The 17,846-nt window shown below is 36.6% G+C and overlaps 1 protein-coding gene across 1 annotated transcript; it reads left to right on the top strand.

Annotated features, from left to right (window-relative positions):
• The first annotated feature begins 2,226 nt into the window (after window positions 1-2,226).
• On the top strand, window positions 2,227-2,943 carry LOC113294113 (germin-like protein subfamily T member 2). The gene has a single exon (XM_026542531.1). The coding sequence runs from the start codon at window positions 2,227-2,229 to the stop codon at window positions 2,941-2,943; it is 717 nt and encodes a 238-aa protein (XP_026398316.1).
• The last annotated feature ends 14,903 nt before the right edge of the window (window positions 2,944-17,846 follow it).

Genomic DNA, 17,846 nt, shown 5'->3' with positions numbered 1-17,846 from the left:
AGGTTACCAAATCGGTTGATCTGGACCCAAGTTTAACCCATAAGAAGTTTTCTGTCTTTTTCATGTGATGCCAGATGTGGTGCCAACTACACAGATAACGGCTGTTAGCCGTTTCATTTTAAAAACAGACGGAATTATTGTTTCGTGTGTATATTAGAAATATCCCAAAAAACTGGTGCATATTGGAAAAAAGGTTATCAAATGGGTGTATATCAGAAAAACGCCCTTCTTTGTTCTCTTATTTGGGTTTCCCTGAGTGACGCATGGGCCATGACCACATGCCAGGCTGCCCCATATCTGATGGTAATTAATTTTTAATTTATAGGGTCTTCATTACTGTGTACTGTCTAGTCTTCATGAATTTTCATCCGGGATATAACCAGGTTCAAATTTAAATTTTTAGCCCCAAGCATATGCCAAACAACGACCGGTTCCGGATTTGGCATTTGTTGTTGCCCTATTGATTAATGTAGAAAATATGATTTCAAAGACTTAATAAAAGAACACAAAAGTAAACTCAAACAAAATTTCTCTTAATTAATGTAATTAAAACTCACGGTTTCAAAGTCTATTTATATGTTTACAAACTTGACTCCTAAGTAATAAACACTTTTCTAATTTAATCAAACGCTAACAAAGACTCTTCTAGAATATTCTTACTTAAACAGACTCTAAAACCAGTAATACTTGTAACCCAAGCTAACTTCTAAATACCGTACAACGTGTCAATAATACTTGTTGATCCATTCACTTTATTGTCAGCATTTAATTGTCAATTATTGTCAATAAACAATAATACTTGTTGATCCATTCACTTTATTAATTTTACATGATTTTTATAATTTTGACCCCATTAAAAATAAAATTTCAATTTTATAAAGCATATTTATCCCCACAAGACGTGTAAATTACAAAAATTATAAGCCTAAATTTATGGGATTTTAGAATCAAGTGGGATCGGCCGATCCCATTTATCCATACATCCCTCCGTCCCTGCCTTCTGTCTTCTTCCTGTATCATTGTTTATTCTTCAACAATTAATATAGAAGGGTGGTACTTTTGTTAAATATACTACAAGGTAAAATCTCTCGTTTCTTAGTTAAGAATCAATTGCATCGATTCTTAACTAATCTCTAGCTGCACTTAAGATTGGTATATCTTGGTATCATTGCATGGATTCTTAATTTGTTGCTATAGAGAGGAACCAATTTCGGGCGAACTGCAGTGGCCCCTTTATTACATCCAGCTACGACTATGGTACCTAACTTGATAAATATGGTGACTAAACTTGACCCTTTGTATCTTCTCGGCACGTTTCGTTCATAGGGAACATTGTTATGCACCAAAGTATATCTTTTAGAATTTTCGTAGCGCATTTGAATGGACAAAATCAGCGATGACCTGCCTCAGGCTATAATTCTGTTTGGTAAATTATAAATTCTTTTAAGTAATCATTTGGTGCTTTTTACTCTTCGTTATTATTTAGCACCTGTGCAACATATATAGTCATGCATAGAGTGATGGAACCATGCATATTCCACCCGCAAGTTATATTTATTTTTGTCGTTTGCTCGTTACACTATAGTTCATATCTTTTGGTATCTTCTGAAGGTGGTATCTTTCGCGCCCTTTTTTTTTAATTCCCAGACATAATTTATAAAAAAATTCAAAATAGAGTGGCTCTACCAGCACCATTCAGTCATCACATGCATGGATTTTATCATTTTTCCAAATCTGAGCAGCAATTGAGCTTAGTCTCATCACAAGTTAGGTGATGCGTGGAATCATGAATATAAAAAGGTAGTTGTAAGTACCTGATGAAAGGTCCATCACAAGTTTGGTTAATTAGTTTTGCACATGTCTCTCTCTATTCTTTTTTTGAGTTCCGCACAGTGACGCATGGTCTTAAAAGGTAACTTTGGGTATAAATTTTCTAAGCATAGAAAACCCCCAGCAGGAATGGCTAATCATATATAAATAGCAAAATATAAAGCTGTACGTTTTTATCATCAGCATCTAAAATCAACCAACTTCAACGAAACTAATGGTTATAGTTGGAGCGTAAAAATTAATGAACACGTTAAAAGTGCTCATTATAGACACTAGCAGTAAAGAAGGGCAAAGGTTAAACCTATATAAGAATCATAAATTTTAGAGTAAACGCATAAACTTTTCGATCTACCAGGACCTGCTAATCAAAACAACAAATCTCAAGGAAACAGAGCCATGGCTGCTGTGTGTAGTGTTAAAACTACATCCTCATTCTTCCTAGTTCTGTGTTTAACTGTGGTCATGTTTTTTACTTTGTCATGCTTTTCTGCTGATCCCGACCCTCTTCAAGACATATGTGTAGCTGACTTGAACTCCACAATTCGCGTCAATGGGTTCCCTTGCAAGCCGGAGTCTCAAGTTACATCAGAGGATTTCTTCTTTAGTGGCTTGATGACTGGAGCAAGCACAGCGAATCCTGAACGGTTTGGAGTGCAACGTGGTGATGTATTCACCTTCCCTGGGTTAAACACCCAAGGACTTACGGTAAGCCGAATCGACCTCGCACCTGGTGGAATTATTCCACTTCACGTACACCCTCGAGGAAGTCAGGCTAATTTACTCATAAAAGGAAAACTCTTTTTCGGGTTTATAACTACTACTGATATTTTGTACGGAAAAGTTATGAAGCCTTTTGAGTTGAATATTATTCCTAGAGGACTTGTGCACTTTGCAGCCAACGTTGGACCGGGAAATGTTCTTGTGATAGCTGCTTTAAATAGTCAAAATCCCGGATTCTCAAGAATTCCTTCTAACCTCTTTAACTCTACCCCAGAAATTCCTAATTATATTTTGGCTAGGAACTTCCGGGTTAATGAGAAGATCATCGCTTTCATAAAATCTAAGTTTGATTTCAATGTTTCTTTGGCTACTACAACTAGGGGAAACATATAGGTCTCCCTAGTACAGTGTGTGCGTTTTAAGTACTCTTGTTAATAATAACGCCTAGTATGCTAGGTCTAATCCGTGTAATGACGAATGGGTGGCTAAAACCACCTTCTCTACAAGAATGTTTCCTGGCTATGGGCAGGAATATGTACGTAAATTTCCTATTTGGTTTGTAATAAAGGACTCATGCATGCATCGTCCCCTTGCTTTATATTTATGAATAACATTTCCTAATTAATTTGGGTTTCCATAAATTTATCAAGTAAACTCTAGTAGATACATGAATGCCCCATACTTTCAACGTATATCAACCTTTTACCTACAATTGTTAGATCAGAATTTCTCTCTTGCGTGTTTATTTCATTTTACCTCTCAATTTACTTTCCCATCTCCCTCCTAGCTAGTCCTGCCATTTATTTTATCTCCAATTACCAAAAGTTCTTTAAGATTGAATTCGAAGTGAACCCAATGGAAAAATACAAAGGAATGGTTGTTTTACCCAAGAGATCTTTCTAGGCATAAGCATACCGAAGCTGGGTATGAAGATGTACCTTCTCCAAGGAAAAGTGGTCGTCCTAGAAAGGATCATGACCAAGCGTACAACAAGTCAATTCAAGGGTCTCTACGCCTCTTCTCAAAGTAGGTGAAACCGAGCTGAAGGAAAATGTAGTTTTAGTGGAGACCCAAGCAAGTTTAGAAGGTTAGGAGTTTGTTAAGTAAGTGGGCGCCTAGCAATAAATCCATTTGACAATAAAAGAGACTAACGGTACTAATCCTTCCCCTGGGATCTACAATTGAAATTCAATAAATCAATGCCTTTCGGACAAGTAAAAATTACACAAAATTGGTTAAAAAGACCAAAATCAATAATTCCTAGATGAAGAAGACATCTAGATTTTGATACTGTTTAAATGAATAAAAATGTAAAAATTGTCAGGATGTAAACAATTTCATCCTACCCATTTTCAAACATTTTTTCTTATTTTTAATTTATATCAGGATGCATCCTGTTTCATCCTCGCTATTTTTTAAGTTTAAGCCATGATGAATCCAGTTTTATCCTTGCTATTTTTTTTGTGTCCATTTCACCCAAACTAATTTTTATTCGTCCATTAGAACCATGTTTTAAAAATATTTTGACAAATGACCCATTTTCCGTAAAAATTAATTAATTGAACGAGGTTATTAATTTAGCGAGTTAAAATTTAACTTTGTTAAGTCTAATTAGGATCAGAGAACTATATTATTTTAGAGAAATTAATAAATAATCTAAATATCAAATTAATTTAATTCCAATTGTACATAACATATGAAGAATATTTGAGGGAACTCCTACTCATTAGTCCATATGTTTGACATGATTGTGGATATATAATTATGTCGAGAAAGCTATCTTTTATTTGTTCAGAGAAATTTCATCATTTTGCTGTTTTAGATAAGCCCCCATCCAAAGTTTCTTTAAGTTTTATACCCAAAGCAAATGCTAAAGAAGGTGGCACTGCATTTCCAATTTGCCTATGCTTATTAGTCGTGTTTCCAGCGAACTTGAAACTGTCCCGAAAACCCTGCATAACAAAAAGATAACCGAGGCCTTAGTATTGTGGTCTTATTTCTTGTATTTCACAATTAATAAATGTAATCCAAATTATTATTTATTTTATAAGAATGGAAGATATATTAAGAAAAGAGAAATTTACAAAGGAGTTCTACCAGTGGTAGATTAAAAAATGAGAAAACAACACAATTACATTAAAAGAGCATCCAATTATTAAGAATGGCGCTAGAAAAATTCAGATGAACTCTTTGACCCGATGCATTTGCCCAAACAAGGATCATGGACTTGGCCTCTATACAAGATCAGAATCTGTCTTGAAATTTTAATTGTTCTCGGATATTATTGAACTTCACAACTTAATAAGAAAAAGTGTTACAAGGATGAGAGATCATAATAATAATATAATGAAAGCTGGAAAATAAAACCATGACCTACTAAGGATCTAGCACATTCACGAACCGTAACAATCCTGTCCTGATCAGGGTGAAAACACATTCCAACTTTACCCATAGGTTGAGGGTCAGTGACAGAGGTCGGAAAGTTGCCACTCCAATCTAATCTTCCAAACAACCCCTTCCACAACACAAACAATAAAACAATCATCCACAAGGTTTCAGACTTTCAGTTTTGTTGACTTCACCATAAATAGAGAAGATCCAACATAAGCATGGTGGGCACTGAAACAATCAATTTAGTCAGCTTTATAACATGTTGAGGCCTATACTTGACGTGGGATTAGTTAGAATAAGGTTGCATATAATAAGCTCCAAATCAAAACCCGAAACACAGATAACGCAGTCAAATCTTAAATTATATATGTTCGAATATATATACCGAGATGAATATCGAGATTGTCATGTTCAAGATGAAATGGTCAAGACTCAAGACTCAACATAGCTACCAGAAGATCGACGGATATCAAGTATTAAAGAATATCGACGGAGATCTGATCAACTTTTAAGAATAAAATATCTTGTGTAATTAGGTGGTGTTCTAGATAAGAAAAATATCTAGTTAATTTCATATATTAAAATATATTCTCTAGGAATACGATAATATCTTAATGAATTCTTTATTCACTCTATAAATAGAGACTCTCAATGTAATTGTAATCATCCCAGTGACATCAAAACTGGTGATCAATAATATTTCACTCTTTGGGGTTTTGTCCGTGGACGTAGGTCGAGTTGGCCAAACCACGTTAAATCTCTTGTCCCATTTCATTTTTCTTGAATCGAGGATCCCTCGATACTCTTAATTTATTATGGTATCAGAGCGGGGAAATCCACTCAAACTGCTTCCGCATATCATTTTCATCGATTTTGTTCGGGCAAGAATTTTTGTTTTCTTTCTCGATTTCACTTTGGCACTGTGATTCATCACATATTAGGGTTTCGTGTCTACAAGTTTACTTATTATATCTGTTTTTGATGAGATCATAATTTTTTTTTTCACCATATGGTTCTCAAGTCGAGCTGTGGTCGATAAATCAGTGTCCAAGTTAAACACTTCGAGTCTCTCCGTGTTCAACTTGCGAGGGGATGTTAGAATATATATACCGAGATGAATATCGAGGTTATCAAGTTCAAGATGAAATGATCAAGACTCAACATAGATACCAGAAGATCAACGGACACTAGGCCAAATGTGGGATTTGGTGACGATTTGAAATTCTCTACCATGACGGTTTTAGAAAAAACGTCACAATACATTGTTGGTCAGGTATAGCTGACGGTTCCTAAAGTTGACCGTCACAAATTGTTATCACAAATCATGACGGTTGACATAACCATCACGGAAACTACCTACTGAGACGGTGATTGATGTAAACTATTATAGTTGACCTATCCTACGGTGACACTTATAAACTGTCATGTACATAAAATATATGACGGCAGTTGGTGTCTATGCCGCTCAAATAACGACGGTTTTGGTAGTAAATGTCACAATAGCTTGTAGCAAATTGTGACGGTTTAGGACTAACCCTCACAATAGTTCACAACGACGTTTGCCTATCAAAATCGCTGCAAATAGTGCCTTTATGTATAATGATAAATACACGACAATGCAAGAAAATTTTGACCATAGATATATAAATATATTATTGACCATAAATATATATTATTGACATAAATATATATATATTGCACTAAATATATATTTACATTTTGACCATAAATATATAATTATGTATACATACTAACCATAAATATATATATAGTACTAGCAAGGATATTTTGACCATATATATATATATTTATATTTACTGGGATAGTGGATCCACTAATAATTCTTCCACAAGAATATGGGCATGGACGCACGGTACTCTTTACTAAAAAAAAGTAATTTGTGAGCTATTGGAAAGATCTGTAACAAAGGAAAAAATTATGCCTCGTTCATATCCTCCCTACGATTTCCCATAAAGGATCCTATTATATATACCCACCAGCAAAAACCCTAACTCGATTTTTTAAAAGAAAAAAACCTAATTCAATTTTCTAATTCCCGGCCGCTCTGGCTCCTGTACCATCTACTTCTTCCTCTTCTCATGTTTTGATATTCCTCCACTATTAATCACAAATCCAATCACAAAAAAAAAGCATCGCTTTAGAAAGCTTGTTCTTCTTCATAGTTTCAACTGGTAATTTCAATACGAATAAGGTTTTCATGATTTGTTGTTTTATTTTAATTTTATTGTGTTGATCAGCACAAAGGCCTGAATTTTCTAAGTTGGGATCCCATGGTGATTTTGCAGAAAGACATTTTTGTTTTGTTAGGAAAGGAGACGAAAAAGAAGAAGTTGCGGCCACAGTTGCTAAGTACCCTCATTTATTTCTTACAATATTTCGTTTTTTAGATTTGAAGGATTTTTAATATTGGATGTCTTGATCTTTGCAGATTCAACTTGGTTCTGATTTGTTTTTTTTTATGGTTGAAACGAAAGGGTATGTTGATTCATTTGCATAATTGCTGGTGAATGTTATTAAAAGGTTGTAACATCACTCCAGCGTTTTTATTACTCCAGTTTTATTGAATCAGCTTCCAGGTCTTGCTTTAGTCTCGAGTTTGCTTTTGGTGTAACAGAGACGTGGAATTGATTGATTAATGGACACTTTGATTGAAGGCATCAACAACCCGCGGATGCATTATGCAATTTTAGATCACCGTATGGCGTATGATATATAGTTGATTGGTTGAAAGGGGGAGAAAAAACAATTAGAAAATCAAGGAGTTGCGAATAATCTAGAATCTCAAAATATCTGTATATTATGTATTAGCACTACTAGTAGTAGAATAGGTAATTGCAGTTTATATCTTTTGGTACTCATTTAATCTTGTATTTTTTTTCCTTCATGTTTTATGTAAATTTTGAACTATTAGCAGTGATTTCCATTTAAATCAGTTTAACTCTCTGGTCCATTCTAATCAGGTTGCTAAAATTATGGAACGGAAAACACTAATAACCCGCTAATTTTGATGGTTATGATATATGGTAGTTTTCTACGGAACCAGTTCCTGTAATTGTCTTAACGTCACTGTTAATAAACAAAAGTGTCAGTGAAGGATACGTAAACTGACGGCTATACAAGAAAACCGTACGCTTTTCAACATTATAATGACAGTTTGTCAGGAAAATAGTCATTATAACATCGTTAAGCTGACGTTTTTAATAAGAAACGTCGTGGATGTCTGTTCTAGTGACGGTTTTGACAGTTCATGACAGTTTTGATGGTTAATTGGTAACGGTTATGTGACAGTTCAGAAGCGTCAGTATAAAATGACCCCTACGGTGACACCGCCTTTGGTGGCACTTTCGAATTTCACGTGAACTGTCATGAAATTGATACTGTGACAGTGTTAAAATGTCACCTATGTGGATTTTTCTACTAGTGGGATATCAAGTATCGAAGAATATCGATGGAGATCTGATCAACTTTCTAAGAATAAAATATCTTGTGTAATTAAGTGGTTTTCTAGATAAAGAAAATATCTTGTTAATTTCATATATCTTCTATATTCTAGTTAATTAGGATATATTTTAGTTTATTAAGATATATTCTCTAGGAATATGATAATATCTTAATCAATTCTTTCTTCACTACATAAATAGAGACTCTCAATGTAATTGTAATCATCCCAGTGACATCAAAACTGGTGATCAACAATATTTCACCCTTCAGGGTTTTGTTCGTGGACGCAGGTCGAGTGGACGAATTACGTTAAATCTCTTGTCCCATTTCATTTTTCTTGAATCGATGATCCCTCGATACTCATAATTTATTAATATAAAGATTTGTCCAAGATTGTTGAGCTTCATAAATCTTGCATTCTCCATGCTTAAAAGTACCTTTAAATCTAGCAAGTAGACAGAGACACCTTCCCAACACTCCCATATTGATCTTCTAATAGTGTCGTTGGTAGTTTTACTTCTTCAAATCTCTCTTTTCTCATTTTCAGTGAGTCTGTCCTCTTGGAGACCACTTCATTTACCTCCGATAACCAATGAATAACTCCATAGGAAAACACCTCAGTCTCGATATAATGATTCAACTCATCATTGTCAGATTGAAAGTTGTTCCATGAGTTGAACTTCATAGAAAAAACGTAAACTGACTGCTCTTGTGTAAAAACACTTAACAAGTTTTAATCATCCTTCATCTGATCATAACAAAAACCATTAAAAGCACAGTGGTCATAGTAATAGTCATTATTAATATCCATAATATGTTTTTCGTAATTTTTTGTGTCATCCTCTGCGGATGGGTTCGACATAAAATATAATTTTCACAGAGAATTCCAAAGCACCAAACCATTGCATGAGCCTAACAATATAATCTTGTATTTTGAGGATTTGCAGGGGAATCCATTTCAACAACAGAAGCATTAGAGGATGATGATAACGAATCATAAATTACGAAATTAAAATTATTCTCATCATAACTTTCAATCATTAGATGATGGTTGTAGTTTTTGTAGTAAAGTTAAATTTGTTTTTAACAAAATCAGGATCCGAAATTAGTTGAAACCAGATTTCCGTGGCGAAGGCACTTACAAACAAACGTTGATCTCAGTGGCGAAGGCTTGACAAGTTATTTTGATCTGCACTTCCTTCTTCAACTTCGGTTTTTGGGTTGAGAAAAATAAACCAGATTTCCGGTGCGGACAGAAACTAAAAGGTGTATGAACGGACTTGGAATAGATTTTGTTATCTAGATGTTAAGACTATCTGTTAACATAAACTTTTTTATTTCCAACTGTGGCCATATCAAAATCCTAGTTTATTTCTCTCAACCATACAACCAAAGTTGAAGAAGAAGAAAGTGGAGATCGAAATAATATGCCAAGCTTTCCGGACGAGATTTACCTCAAAATTCTCATGAAGATGCCACTGAAATCAACGTTTATCTGTAAATAGATATGTAAGTTTTGGTTTCAATTCATTTCAAATCCTAATTTTATTAAAAAAAAAATTTTTAACTTTACTACAAAGACCTCAACTTCCATTTTGTAACTACTGAAAATCCAGTAGCACACCCAAACAGGAAATAAACAAGATCTAAGACATAGTAAATATTTTGGATATGAAATTCTTTATTGATCTACAACCCAAGATAGTTAAAGTACAAGTTTTCGATAATTTACAGACTTCGCGGGTTATCTTTCCAGCCGAGTAACCTTACTTCGTCTACCTGATCTCGTGATCGGTATCTTGATGGTCACTTCAATTGATGCGTCGTGTTTTAGGTTCTTTATGCCAGGTACTTCATTTTTGGGATGCCTCCTTGCGTACAATTTTCTCACCTCGTGTCGTTAATCGTTGGCGAGGTGATTCTGACTTTTGATTTGAAAAGTCACTGACTAGGGTCTTGGGAAACGATGCAAGATCTTTGGGTTAGATTCTTCGGACTTATTTCGTGCCTTCCAGTGCGACCATGTGGCGATCCTATTTCGTGTACCTACATTTTATCTTTTCTTATTCTGTTCGAGTCACATGAGAACGGAATAAGAACCGTTTGAAGTTCCTTGGTTGCCACGTTCTCCACCCTCTTGCTTCCACGTGGCCACGTTCTCTTGGCAACCGGCTGCTACCGGTCAGGATTCCTCGAACATGTCAACAACCGGTTTTTCCGGTTATCTTCTTTACACTACTAATATCTCGTTTTAACCTGGTTTTGGGTTTCTTCTCCCTTTTATTCTTTGACTCGAACTCTCGTCTTTACCACTCCTTCTCCTGCTTCCGCCATTGTTGTCATGCTTCTTTTCTTTCAATTTTCTTCGCTTTTCTTCTGTCTTCATCGCCCCAAAGAAAGCTTCAACAGCTACCCCATTCAAAACCTTCGAGGAATTCCAAGCCAACTTTCAGAAGATTGGTTTAACTTTGACCCCCGCTGTCGATTATTTTATAATTCCTTCCATCTCTGCAACTCAAGTCATGAAACTGACTTACAGGTGGATTCAGTTCGATATTTGGTGTGCAGACAAGATGATTGTCACCGCTGGCTAGTTGAGAGTCGCATTATCTTTTCCCCTCTACAATCCTTCTAACCCTGCCTTCCTAGAGATTCTGAATAGGCTCCAGTGTGGGGATTTCCAGCTTTATGGAAATGAAATTCGCATCTCCAACGAGTTTATGTTTCGCTCAAAGAATGGAACCTCGCAAGTTTCGTTAATGGTTGATGAGTATGATCCTCGTGACTATAATTTGGACTCTTTTATGGCCAATTATTCCGCTAGGTTCACAAGATCGAGGAAGCATCAGGAGTGGGGTATTGAGCTTCTCCGAAACACCATCTCTACCCCGTGCGAGATGACCGACTTTGCTCTTCTTGTAACGAAAATTGGATGATGTTTCCTCTGGTGGTAGAGGGACCCTTAGTCTGGGGTGTTGATGAGAAAGGGATTCCTTGCAAGGGTCCTCTTCCCAAGAATTGTTATCTCGCCGGCTGTGATACCTGGAAATTTCATTGGTCCGTGCAAACTAAGGTATTGTTTTGTCTCTTATATATTTATCTTGCTTTATGCTTTGTTCGCTCTCATATACCTTTTCCCTCTTATTTAGTATGAGATGCCTGTTACTGGTCTTCTCAAGGATAAAAACGAAAAGAGTGTTACCGTTAACTCTCATGCTCCCAAACAGGTATCCACTTCATGTGCTACCTTCTTTCCCCCGAAGTTACACTAGATTCTAACCCTTTACTTTTCGTGGGATGATATTCCCCTTGTCAAGAAACATGCTTCTGAGCCAACTAAAGTCCTACGAAAAAGATGTGATTATCATACTCCGCCTTCCCCTTTAGATCAAGTATCTTTACTTCGTCGATAGCCATTACTTCGTGTGTTTCAATCCCGTCATTCTAAAATCGTACTGAATTTATTATTTAGCAGACTGGTACCTCTCATCCCCCTTCTTCTGGCAAGCCTAAAATTCAACATAGAAACTTGGACTTGGCTGGTTTGACCGCAGTTAGGAGCTCTGTTGTTCCTCCGATTTATCATGCTCTTCCTGAGCATCATTCTTCTCGCTCTCACACAAATGCTCCTCCCAAAGTTGTTGATCCTTCTGTTCCACCTCCTTTGATCGTGCATCTTGAGAAATCCTCTGAGGAATCTTCCCCTTGTAAAAGGGAAAGCAAAAGGTTTTGTCCGTGGTGTCTAATCCAATCTACGATCCGGACATGAAGTTCCCGCAAGATATTTAGCATAAAGCTCGTGAAGAACCTTCCACAAGGTCTCGTGCCCCGGAATCTCTGGTGACTTTTAGTGCCGATGACTTTCTCTCTCAGGATTCAACCGTACTGCTGAATGCCTCCATGAACTTGACTCTCCAGCAACATATTGCTTTAATGAACTTCGTGATCTCTTTATACTTCTCTAACTACATCTTCATAGCATTTCGAGATTCGTATCTAAATTCTGGTTTGTCAATTCGCGTGAAGTCAACCGTCACATGACCAACTTAGTGGAGATTCGACTTGTTCGCGAGAAAATGAAGAAGGATTATGCTCAAATCAAGGCCTTGATGAAGGAGATTAACGAAGAGAAGGAATACTCTAGCAAGCAAGAGAAGAAGATGGAGAAGCTTCATAGTAAGTTCTTCCCTTTGTAGATCCATCTCTTACCTTTATCTTCGTGTCAGTTATTTTTTTGTTTTGTTTTTTGTCAAGCTCAATGCATGAAAAGTCAAATGGATGCTTCCGAAGCGTCTGCCTAACTTTAATGTATTCGTGCTGAAAACCTGAATCTTTCGACTCAGAATGATTGTTATGTGACTGAAAATGAGATTTTGAATGAGAAGGTCGAAACCCTTTTCTCGCAAGTAGATCGTATGTCTATCAATTTTTATCGCAACGAGGAATTGAATCATCATCTTCATGAAGAGAATGAACACCTCAGGTTAGAGCTACAACGAGTCAATAATTCTTTCACCACTTCAAGGAATCTTCACTCCTCGTAATTATCTTTGATTAAGAAATTGAAGGAGGATAAGGAACGTACAAGCAAAAGGAAGAATCAATTTGTGGTTGATCTTCGTAAATCTCGTAGCGTCTTTACTGGTTTGAATGAGGAGATCGATTGTTGGAAGAAAAAGGTGGACTATATCCAGGCTCAGCTAGAGATCTCCTCGCGTTCAAAGTCTGTTAAGTATTCTTCTCAAGTCAAGTATGTTGAGCTTTGTAAGAACCATGGTACCCTCGTCATTTATCCTAACAAAGATACTTCAAATTAAGGTCATGATAAAGGTTGGGATGATTCTTATCCCGAGTTATGTACTCAACTCCGAGAGTTGAATCTAGAAGTCTCCAGACTGGACCATTTGTATTATCATATCCAGGAGACTTTGAATACTGCCATCTTACATATGGAAGGTAGTTCTAGTTGCTGGTCAAATCAAATTTCAGGTTTCTGATAAGATTTCAATTTGTCTTTGCATAATCTGAAGATCGCTACAAGAATCAAGTCCTCCACCTCTCTCCTGACAGGGATGAGTCTCGCAACGGCGCTTCTCGCCTTAGAGACGATATCAAGAATTTGAACGCTGATATCAATGAAATGATGGAGGAAACTTCGAAAGTGGAGAAATTATATCGTAAGAATACTCAGAACTACCTGGTATCTTTCTTCAACAGTTTCTGCGATGAGCACGGTATTCCCCATCCCACTTTTCCTCTAGAGATTTTCTCTGACGACGAGCATCCAGTCAACGACATAATTATCTCAAGCGAAGAAAAGGTTTTTTTTGAAGGTGACGAGGAGCAGAAGACCAAAGGGGAAAAAGTCGAAGATGAAAACCCCGCAGATGATTTTGCTTTTACAAGTTTTCCTGGACAACCCTCAAATACTGATGTTGATACTGGTGCTGATCTTAGCGGGCCTAGTGGTGACGTCCCTGAGATAACGGTCACTGATGGCATCCCTCTTCCGCGTCAATCTTAGCTTCTCTTCTTCTGTATTTTAAGTTTCAACCCTAGTTATTTTGGAAATGATTTCATTATCCGGGTGATCTCAAGCTTGGAGAGGAAAAAATCTTTATTTTATATATTTCAAGATGTTAAGTAATATACTTTCGTTAAGTATCTTGATAAAGAGAATTTTCAGCGATGTATCGCACGTTCCTTAACCGTTTCATCAATTATATACTTGCCGATGAAATGCTTAAAAGAATAACAAAATATAAAGTATATACTTGCCTCTTATTATTCTTTGCATTTCCGAGGCATGAAATGGATTAGTTTTATTTCTGAGGCATGAAATAATTCTAGTTTTATTTCACGTGAACTTTGGTCCCTTCTACTCGCCCCAATGTATACTCTTATTTTAGGTTCCTCATGTGCCTTTCGTGTTGTCTTTGACTTTTGATGTTTAAACCTTTCTCCACTGTCCTATGTTACTTGTCGTTGATTCTTTGACATATTTCATGATGATCTTGTTTCTGATCGCCTTAGTGTTTACTGGGTTATAACTGGTAGCGGTTTCAATTCTTCTTCTTATTCATGTTTTTCTTTTCGAGGTATTATTGCGCCTCCTAATTAAGGTCTTATTGTTCCTCATCCTTTTTGAAGGATCTTAATTCGATGAAGTACCAGGCGCTCATTATTCTTTCAAATAGTAATCAATCAACCTCGTCTTAACATTTGTTTCGAACCTTATCTCGCGACAATGTGACAGTCCTAGATATTCCCATGAATGTTAGCCCCATGAAATTGTCATGTTTTATGGTCACACAGCTCCCTAATCTGGAGGGTGCCATCCCTTTGTATTCCCCATGATTTCCCCTTCAAGGAGGTTAACCCTAACATGCATGTTGGTCTCCTCCCATCCAGTTATTACGACATTCAGTTGTTTTCGTGACTTCTTATCCCATTCGCCGATATGGCTTGTGGTTACGAATCACACCAAAAGTGGGGTTTTCTTTGGGATCGAGTGCATCGTGGACAAGAGTTTCCATACGGTCATGGCCGGTAACGCTTCAGAAGTCCCAGGCACCCGCAACTCAACCTAATACGTCGGCGGCTTGGTCATATTTCAGCACCCCTTACTAAAGGACATCATAAAAGAGACCCTCAGCGGATAGGTCTTATCATTTCCCCTAGCTTATTTCTATGAGAGTTGTTCAGGACGTGCGTTAGGACTTCCCTCTTGCACTTTTCCTGCGAACTAGGGTGCACGCCGTGGATTCTCAGCCTTCCTAGAAGAAGGTTTTAAGTTTCCCTAAAAAAAGTGTACTTCTTGGGTCTTATTTGCCTCATAATGCGAGGTCTTACCTTTTCTTGGTTGTGGTTTGCTTTTCTTTGATTATTTCATAAGCATGAGAATTGATTCATCAAAAATATGAAATATAATTGCATATCATTTTGTAAATCTGGTACATTGCTTAAATGATTAATTCATTAAAATATGTACAATCTTCTTGTTTCTACAATATTTCATTGGTCATTAGTGTTCTTCTTCCATGCAAATGTGTTCTGACTTATGCATTTTCAACTCCTTCATCCCTATTTCGTTTCTGATCTTGAAGAATACCGAGAATAAAGGGTGTCTTGTTGACAACGCATAGATGAACGAGTGCACTAAGTCTTCTTCTGACAACCTTCCTTTCAGCTCGCCGCAGATCGTATCCCATCTCGCCACAATACTTCGCAATCTTTCATTTTCCCTTTGTTTTAACGAGAATAACGTCGCTATTTCTGGTTTGCAAGGCTCACTTCTCGCACACTTTTTCATCATTTCTGGACGCCCCTGTAATCTAGATGTTCTTCCGGTTACCGGGACAATGCTTGTTGTTTCTCGCTTACTCATCATCAATTGTTGTTGTCCCATATTCCTTTTCTCTGAATTCTCTCTGCAATTTTCTATGGATCTTTTTAAATCTTCTAGTTCATCTCGCTCCCCTCGTCCTTTCATTTTTCGCCAATACTCTTTATGCCCTTCTGCTACTAATTTCCTTCCCGAAACTTTCTCTCCTCTTTGGGTGTTGTGCTCCACTTGTTTTCCTTTTATGTGATTGTTCTTGATTAAGAGTTTCCCATTTTTTCTTTCTAGCCTTATCTGCTCTTCTTCCTTTAATAGTTCCAACTCCTTGTTTTCGTCGCAAGTGTCTTTTGTCCTGTTTTTTGAACTTAGTGCTTCTTTACCTTCGACGTTTCCCTCAGTCTCTGGTACCGACACCCTTTTATGTTTGGTAACGTTTTCCTTTGCTCCAGCTCGTGGAGTTTGTTTTCCCTTGGCAAAGGGAGTTTCTTTTTCATTTTGCGTTGTTTCGCTTTCGTCTGTAATTTTCCCCTTCTTCATCTTCCCACTTCGCTTTATTGCGGTCCTCCTTTTTAGACTTGACGGTCTGAGTTGATTAAACCACTCCTTACACGCGTCCTTCATGTAGTGTAGTAGCAGTCTCTCGATTCAGACGAAACTACTTTATGGATTATGATATGGTGCTTCTCTCTTTTCGTCTCATCATAAGATCATCTCTTGAGATGATGACACGTGGCAATCATGTATTTTACCCTCAGATATTCCCCAAAATCCTATATAGCCGTTCATTTATATCACATCAACGGCTAAAAAACCCTGCATGAGTTCTACTACTCAGCATCTTGATATACATAGAGTTTCGACAACCTTAAACTGTGTCTAAAAAGTAACCTGTTGAAATGATTAAAACTAATCAAAAGGAGACACAAACAAAGAAGTGGCAGGTCTATTTGGTGTATAGACATTTGAACCTCCACCTGGTTTAACTTTAAGCAAGTTGTTTGGCAGACACTTCACAGTAGAATCAACAATACGTTTAATAGAGGTAGTCATCTGCTGTCTCCAATTAAAACTTCTCAAAGATAAAGATATCTTCAAACAACAGGTAAGGTATAAATTAGGAATTAATTCATGAAGAGAGAAAACTTATCAGACAGTTCTACCCTTTTACAAATATCAACACTACGTTGTACACAATCAAGAATGGTGCATCAAACAAATAGTACTCAAGAAATCAGATAAGAGAAATGAGCAACCACCAAGCGAAGCTGCAGGATAAACTTTATAACATGCTCTCAAGTTGCACAATAAATATTTGTGAACATATTATAACAAAGATAACCTTGACAAATAGTGGAACACATAACTCGACGATTGGACAATATCATAAAAAAACCAATCAATCTTTCTTTTGATAATCATAAGTGTTAGGTATTGCAGCCGTACCGTATATCCTGCTAAAAATCTTAACCATGCGAGGATGGATCGTTACAAGGATGGTTGTAGTTTTTGTAGTAAAGTTAAATTGGTTTTTGACAAAATCAGGATTCGAAATGACTTGAAACCAAGACTTACATGCACACTCACAAACAAACATTGTTTACAGTGGCACCCTCGTGAGAATTCGAGGTATCTTGTCTGGAAGGCTTGACATGTTATCTCGATCACCACTTCTTCTTCAACTTCGATTTTTCGATTGAGAAAAATAAACTAGGGTTCTGAGGCGGCGACAGTTTGAAACTAAAAGGTTTATCAACGGACCGGGGATAGATTTTGAAAAGTATCTATTAACATATATCATTAGGTTAATAAACTTTTTTACTTTCCAACTGTGGTCGTATCAAAACTCTAGTTTATTTTTCTCAACTAGAAAACAAAAGTTCAAGAAGAAGAAAGTTGGGACCGAAATAATATGCCAAGCCTTTCGTAAGACATTTTTCTCTAAATTCTCAGGAGAGTGCCACTTAAATCAACGTTTGTTTCGAAATGCGTATATAAGTCTTGGTTTCAACTCATTTCAAATCCTGTTTTTATTAAAATAACATTTTAACTTTACTACAAAAGACTACGATGACCATCTTTAAATCTTTATGATTGGTTGTCA

Source organism: Papaver somniferum, chromosome 7, assembly GCF_003573695.1.
Source record: "Papaver somniferum cultivar HN1 chromosome 7, ASM357369v1, whole genome shotgun sequence".
Taxonomy (NCBI): domain Eukaryota; kingdom Viridiplantae; phylum Streptophyta; class Magnoliopsida; order Ranunculales; family Papaveraceae; genus Papaver; species Papaver somniferum.
This window is presented reverse-complemented; position numbering and strand designations above follow the sequence as displayed.

Excerpts from the sequence above, each read along its gene's own strand:
- LOC113294113 (XM_026542531.1), top strand. The coding sequence starts at position 2,227 with ATGGCTGCTGTGTGTAGTGTTAAAACTACATCCTCATTCTTCCTAGTT.